The sequence below is a fragment of the Lolium rigidum genome, chromosome 5, assembly GCF_022539505.1.
Source record: "Lolium rigidum isolate FL_2022 chromosome 5, APGP_CSIRO_Lrig_0.1, whole genome shotgun sequence".
Lineage (NCBI taxonomy): Eukaryota > Viridiplantae > Streptophyta > Magnoliopsida > Poales > Poaceae > Lolium > Lolium rigidum.
In genome coordinates, this window is record NC_061512.1 from 131,457,031 (window position 1) to 131,464,616 (window position 7,586).

A 7,586-nucleotide genomic window follows, 5' to 3' on the forward strand; every position below is an offset into this window, starting at 1 on the left:
CTTATGTTTTCCTTCTTCTTTTTTATTTTTGTAGTAGGGTTGTGGGCATATGTAACGTGTTTAGGACATTTTATTTTTGCAGAAACTAGGTGTAATTAGTATCTTCACGATATTAATCTATTCCCTTTATCAGAACAATATGAAGGTTAGATGTCACACTCTAGCATGCATGGAACTAACAACAAATATATGGGCTTGACAAAGATTATGTATAATCTAACTCCCCATTCATACTTCTCTCCACATGTTATTGCCATTTTCTGAAGCCAGTAGATTAAGTGTCTATGGCGACATGCAAGCAAAGACACTGACTCTTGGACCCTAATGTCGCCGCCTACGTATCTCGCTGAAGAGGATGAGGTGGATGAGTCGGAGCGGTTCGAGTCAGAGCATGTCGTAGTTCAGGTCGTGGATGCAGTCATTGACGAATACAATTTGGAGGCCTAGAGGCCTGTGACTCACTGGAAGAAGTCGGACAAACAACTTCTCAAAAAAATTTAGGCAGACATTGGTTATCCCTCGCAAGTCGTCACGGTTCTGGGAAAGTACTTTCTCGTCATGCGGCGGTTCGGCTGGTATTCCGGCTGGTGCGTCATCTATCCATTGTACAGAGCGGACAAGATCAGGTTCGTCACCGATTTCATCTACATCAGTGCATGATCCTCAACGACATTCCTCATCGTCGCCGATAGGTGGATGGTGACCCAAGAAGAAGAAGAAGAAGAAGCAAGAAGAAGAAGGAGAAGAAGAAGAAGACATTGCCTCAGCCAGGATCCTGCCGCGTCCGGAGCCACACTTTCCTCACGTTCGCTCCATAGTGGCGCTCCATACTAGTAAAATATTCCTCTAGTTTTAAAATAGGATTTTCATTCGTTCGATCAACTCAAATACGGTATGCACTCACGTAAAGTACGTAACTGTGCTTGCACCAATAGCTACCTGCACACACGATCGGTGCAAGATTTAATTACCACACTGCTTTATACATACGATCGAACAAAGTTGTTGATCAACTGTTTCAGCTCAGACCATGAAGAACTGGTGCTTGTTCTCCTTGCCGCTCCTCCGCCCACGCTGTTCGCCGCCGCCGCGCGAGGACGTCCTCGTCCCTGACGACGACGATGGTCCACCGCCGTAGCCGGGGATGCGGCGGAAGCCGATGTTCTCCACGGCGCCGACGGTGTTGAAGAACATGCGCTTGTTGAGCTCCTCCACCAGCGTCCGGTGCAGCAGCTGGCTCCGCACGTCCACCATCGAGCGGTTCCTCGTCAGGCGACCCTGCTGCTGCTGCTGCCTCCCCTGCCGCCCCCCATCGTCCCCGCTGCCGCCGTCGGGGCTCCCGCCACGGCGCCGCGGCCGGCCGGCGTGCGGCGACACGTTCTGGCCTACGCTGCTACTGTCACCTGGGCCGAATCTGGTCGCCTTCACCGGGCCCGTCTTGGGGACGCCGCTGGGGTTCTCTTCGGGCTGGGCCTCTTCCGACGAGTAGTGCAGCGCAGAGCGGGTGGAGCTCGTGTCGTCGTCGTCGCTGCTTACACCATAATCTGCGCCAACCACAAGTGTACACGTGTCATGGCTCAACCAAACAATTGGTCAATGATAAGATGATACTACTGCTAACATCACAAATGTGTTCAATAATGCTGTCATTTCGTGATCACAAGGACGACTGCGATAGATTCCCAAGTCGATATATATGCTGCGATCATGGTGCTGACATGACTGACATAAATGATAATGGCTTTTTATCTGTCAAATGGAGTGCTAACAGACGTCGATATTATACAGCGACAACTACCTCATATGTACAGTATATGCGATGAGACAAGACCAACATATATATGCAACAGAGATACAAACCACAAGCAGATTGTCATGCATTCACTCTCTGATGGTGTCCTTCTGTGGACATATTGACCATTGATTTCTGTGGGAGCATAGTGTTGGAATATGAAATTTCATATGAGCTTGTCATGCATTCACACTTCTTCTATTTTACTGTACTAATTTTAATATATATTGACATCTAGTATTTCTCTACAAAATTTAGAAAAAGAAGGTCTGCAAGTTTTCTATGAAGTCGTCTAGCTACTAACCGGGCAAATAAAAAGCCATTTGTTACAAAGAAGAAAGTATAAATAAGCATGTAATATATCTATCCAGTTGAGCAATGGTAAGGAGATTCTGAAATGTGCTCCAACCACAAGTGTACACGTGTCATGGCTCAACGAAGGACAACTAGACAGCCACAATAGTGGAATTAATTGGGCAATGGTAAGGAGATTTTGAAATGTGTGCTCGATAATGATGTCCTCTTGTCCTTGGAAGGACGACTATGACATATTCCAACTCGATATGCTATGATCATGGTGCTGACTAGAATCACATAAATGAGAATGGCTTTTTATCTGTCAAATGGAGTGCTAACAGATGTCCATAGTATACAGCGACAACTACCTGATGAGTATATGATATGGACAAGACTAACATATGAAATGGAGATACAAACCACAAGCAACTACTCATGCATTCACGCTATTGATCGAAAATGCAATTTGGTTGCTAATTCTGAGACATTGCATATACTAGGGGTCTATAAATTTTCATCAGGCTAAATAAACTTTCTAGGCACTTAATAACATCAGACTATATCATTCACATGACACACACATATATAACATGGCTAATAGTTGAATTGAGGTTTTACATGTATGCCCGCGAAAAAAAAAAGTTGTACATGTATGCTTACTCTTCTCGTGTGTGCAACTTATTTATACTTGGTATTGTGCATTATGAGATGTAAGAAAAACTGAACCTATGATCCACAAAACCATTATGTAAATTTGTTAGTGTTAGAACTAAAATTAGGTTTGATTTACTGGCAAACTATTTGTTGTCATAATTTTTGTGTGAATATATTTTATCATAAATTTAGTGTTGCTATTGTCACATAACCAACCAACCTCCATATGTTTTCATTTCAGATCATAGTTGTAGATAATATCTGACAGTTACATGCTTGGGGTCCCATTCAGACCGAGATAATACCTACTATACTAACATTCTCCTAAAATATACTATGTCATTTTTTTTAACTTTGCAGTATCTTCAAATGCTACTGATAACCTTACTTTTTGTATGGGTATCGGGGAAATAGGTTTTACAATTCAATAAGTGTGTGGTGGTAAATACGAAGTAGTTACTACCTCCATTTCAACGAATAATTTCTATATTTTTTCCTAAATTAAAAGGTAAACTATGTAAACTTTGAGTAAGTTTTTAGTAAAATTTATCAACATGTATAATACAAAACCAATATTATTAGTTACCAGCTTTTTTTTCAATTAAAAGTCAAACTATGTAAATTTTAACTAAGTTTTTAGTAAAAGAAACTATTAACATGTACAACACAAAATTAATATTGTCAGATACGCTATGAAATAAAATTTTATGCAATACCTATATAATTTTACAGTTATTGATAGTTTGTTCTAAGATTCTTGGTTAAACTTTACTTAGCCTGAGTTTTTAAAGAGATATAAGCCTTTACTTTTCACAAAATTCAGATGATCAATTGGAAAGCTTGTTTTCTCTAAACAAAACTACTGTATCAAATCAAGCAACGTGTGGTCGAGGCGTTGGCATCTGAATGGTAACAAGTCAAAGCAATGTTTTTTTAGAATAAGTCAGAACTATGGTGTTTGTGTACCTTGTAACCAGTCACCATGTCCTCCATGCAGTCCAGATGCTGTCGGCCCCACGCCGCAGTGAGAGCCATGGGAGGAAGTCGGGGAAGAAGAGAGGTAGTAGAAAGGAGGCTGCTCCTCGTTGTCGTCATCATCCGCGTACGTGTAGTACTCTTGCTGATCGCCGCAGTTGCCACCGGCCCAGTCGGGCACCAGCCTCACGATTTCCTGCTCGATCATGGCAGCGATCTCAGAGGGGTCCCGGTCCTCGATGTCCAGCTCCTTCACCATCTCCGTTGCCACCTCTATCGCAGTGTCGCCGGCAATGTCGAACGGGAAGTAGATGTTCCTCATATGGCCTGATCAGTTGAACATTTAATTTTGGGGTTTTATGATAGAAAAATGCAAGAAAAGTGCAACTGAAAACGAGTTGCATTCCACTGAGACATGGCAAATCGTTAAATGTTACGAGTGTAAGAGCATCATCTAAGTATGTATCTAGGACAAACTAACATTGCACTACCTGATTCGTCGGCGATCTGCACTTTGAGGAAGATGGTGTCGCTGTCGCTGTTGAGCTTGCCGGTGATGGTCATGTCAGTCCTCGCCGCCGCCGCCTTCTCATCTTTCCTGTCGCCGCGGGTCGACAAGGCTGGCAGCAACGGCGGCGTTGACATCGTCATGGTCGTGTCCTGCGTGGACAGGAAAGGGTCGAGGAGGAGCTCCTGGGCGGACGGGCGGTGCGAGGCCGGGACGAGGCACCGGCCGACGAACCTGCGCGCGTCCGCGTCCTCCACCCGGTAGAAGGCGTCGGGCAGCTTGCCGGAGGTGACCTTCCTGTAGATCTGCGCGGGGTTAGAGCACTCGGCGTAGGGGAACTCCACGGTGAGCATCTCGAGCATGCACATGCCGAACGAGTACACGTCCACCAGCTCATCGTACTCCTCGTCATACATCTCGGGCGCCATGAACTCGGGCGTGCCGATCACGCTGTGCGCGGTCTGGGTGTCCCGGAGCACGGCGGCGAGGCCCAGGTCGCCGATCTTGACGGTGCCCTGGTGGCCGTTCACGAACACGTTGTCGCACTTGAGGTCCCGGTGGATGACCGGAGGCTCGTGGGCGTGGAGGTAGGCGAGGCCGCGGAGGATCTGCCGCGCCCAGCCACGGACGGCGCGGAGGCTCACGCGCGGGTACCGGAGGCGGTACGCGCGGAGGGTGCCGGAGGAGAAGAGCTCGGTGATGAAGTTGAAGGTGCGGCCGCAACCGGCGCCGGTGCCGGTGCCGCGCGGCGAGGTGGAGGAGACGGAGACCCAGGAGGCGTGGAAGGCGATGATGGAGTCGTGCCGGAGCGTGCTGAGGAGGTGCACCTCCGAGTACATGCGCTGCAGCGCGTCGGGAGTACGGAGGACGTCGGCGAGGTTGGCCTGGTTCCACGCCACCTCCACGCCGCGCACCTCGTCGAACCCTTTGTACACCGACTTCATCGCTCCCTTGCCCAGGAGCTCGTCAAACTGCATGCATGCCATTGCCAACACTCGTCAAGCTTCCCATCCATCAGCAAAATCAACAGCACTTGTTCAAACATATGCAATATCGTTTTTCAGATTCTTTTTTCCGAAGTTTGAATTACATTACACATTTAAGTTGGAAAATTTCATAGTTATGCATGTAGATATCACCGATAACACATCTATTAACTGGAAGCTATGCCGATTCAATTTAACAAAGTGGTTTCTTTTTATAGTCTTCATTGATCCTTTGCAAAAGTGTCAATAGATATAACTAGTTAACTACAAAAAGTAGCTACATACAAACGGTAATTTATTATTGTATGTTTGCTAAAACCAGAAACTAGATGAACAGAAAAGCTAGCAGTTAGTCTAATGGCACTTGAACACATGTAGAAACCACTGAGAAGACAAATCTGAGTGACTGCTACAACTTCATCCACCGAGAAAAAAAAAAGGTGACCTATATCTTTGGGGGATATGACAGGGCATATTATCGCTGAATCTGACGCTTTCAAAGCATCTCATTATTGGCATATTGACAGACACATGGAACAATGCTGACCACCATTTCATCAGCCCAACCAATCTTAGTCCAAACTAGGGGAGGCCAAATGCACCAACTGTTTCCTGATTATTTGGATTATTGGAAGAAGAGAAATCACAACTGAATTCTCACCTTCCAAAAACAATGATCCACCTTGCTGCAACTAGCTATAGTTGACTAGGTAAAACAATATTTGTGATCTATTTGGGCGAAATGCTTGTTTATGCTGCATTAGGATATTTTAGTCGACCAGTTCCTATCGGGATGATTTATGGTCGGGTACTACAAAAACAATTAACTGCTTGAATATATTATATGTAGTTCGCCAATTAATTTTCTGATATAGGTGTATGGAAATATTATAATTAGCCAATGCAAGAACAGTATTCACTATGTTTTTCTTTAGGAAAAAACAAAACAAAAAAAACACTTGTTCAGACTTCAGACCAGCCACAAGAAGATGTGCAGCTAGGTAGCCGGCCGTAGCTAAACAGCAAAAGCCAAATGGACATATAAATAAGAGACAAAAGGCACAATTATTGTGGCCTAATTTAGGGGTCGCTCCGAAGTGCACATCACCATGGAATCCATCCTTGATAATCAAGCTAAAGCATTTTTCATTGTTAAAACCCTGCAAGCTTAATCACTTCGTGGTTCGGTCGTAAGCATGTTTTGGAATCTAGCTAGTAATTTACCTACTCCTGTAGTCCCTGTATTACCCTCACCCATCGATCTCAAGAACATGTTCCTCAAAGAAACACAAAAGAAAATAAAATAAATCCTAAAAATATGAAGCTTGAACAATCGAATGCAAGCATGCTGCTAATTAACGAACTAAGGTCACCCGATTGTGCTTTCAACAATAAACTTCTTCTGGCCGATTCAGGTTGCCTGAAGAAATTAGCTTGAGCCATGAGACTGAAGAGAGTTCGTAGTGCAAGAAGACATCGAGAGCTTACCCGGCCGTAGCGACCAGTGGGGTCGGTCTCAACGTATCCGTTGTCGTTGCTCCTCGCCGCCGGTGGCCTCTCCGGCCGCCGTGGGCTAGACATGGCTTCTCCAAAGGAAAGATTTTGGCACAGGGCTACTGCTACTGCACTAGCTAGCTAGTACTGTATTGCTCGGTGCAGTTGTGTGTCGATCAGGCGGCCGGCTTGCCTTCGTGGTTGTCCTCGTAGGTGGTGAAGACGCTGAAGAGGAGGCAGCCGAGGCGGTAGTAGTCGATCCGCCGCAGCAAGATCCACGCCATGCACGTTGCGGCGGCCGAGGATGATGATGCCCCCGCCGCGTCGCCGAACCACGGCCGCGCGCTGCTCATCTGACGCTGACCTGGACGCAGCGGTAGAAATAGGAGGTGGTGGCGGGCAGGTTGAGTGCTGGAATTGGATGCCTGCAATTGCGCATGCACTGATCAATCATAGCACGCATGTCATGTCATGTCAGGTCAGGTCACGAATAATCGTGATGGCCGGCCAGAGGAAGAAGAACAAGAGGAAGAAAAGATGGAATTTTTACGGCTAGGAATATGTATGTATGTAGCGATCTCTCTGCCTTGCGGGTGTGGTCACTACCTAGGAAAGAAGATTATTTTTTTTTTTGAGAAACACAGTACAAACGCAGGCGCTCACATACACGCGCATACACTCACCCCTATGAACGCACACACGCACACCCTACCCCTATGAGCACCTCCGGAAGACCGAGCCGGCGGATTGGATCTTGAAATTGACGAAGTCACCACAGGCGTCTCGCTGTCGACGGGAACGTCGCCTCCCACTGAAAGAATATTCCACCTTTATGAGACACACAGATGTCAAACCCGGCGAGTTCTGAGCTGCAGTGAAG

The 7,586-nt window shown here is 46.2% G+C and overlaps 1 protein-coding gene across 1 annotated transcript; it reads right to left on the bottom strand.

Annotated features, from left to right (window-relative positions):
• Positions 1–831: 831 nt before the first annotated feature.
• LOC124652827 (probable serine/threonine-protein kinase WNK8) lies at positions 832–7,320 on the bottom strand. Its single transcript, XM_047191869.1, has 4 exons — positions 6,701–7,320; positions 4,210–5,197; positions 3,710–4,045; positions 832–1,544 (listed from the first exon to the last, which is right to left on the bottom strand). The coding sequence occupies exons 1-4, from the start codon at positions 6,791–6,793 to the stop codon at positions 1,024–1,026; spliced, it is 1,938 nt and encodes a 645-aa protein (XP_047047825.1). The 5' UTR covers positions 6,794–7,320; the 3' UTR covers positions 832–1,023.
• Positions 7,321–7,586: the final 266 nt, after the last annotated feature.

What these genes read in the sequence shown, in the direction of transcription:
- LOC124652827 (XM_047191869.1), bottom strand. Translation starts at nt 6,793, where the DNA reads ATGTCTAGCCCACGGCGGCCGGAGAGGCCACCGGCGGCGAGGAGCAAC. An exon ending in GCAGATCGCCGACGAATCAG is followed by an intron (nt 4,046 to 4,209) that starts GTAGTGCAATGT and finishes TCAACTGATCAG; the next exon opens with GCCATATGAGGAACATCTAC. An exon ending in ACATGGTGACTGGTTACAAG is followed by an intron (nt 1,545 to 3,709) that starts GTACACAAACAC and finishes TGGTTGGCGCAG; the next exon opens with ATTATGGTGTAAGCAGCGAC.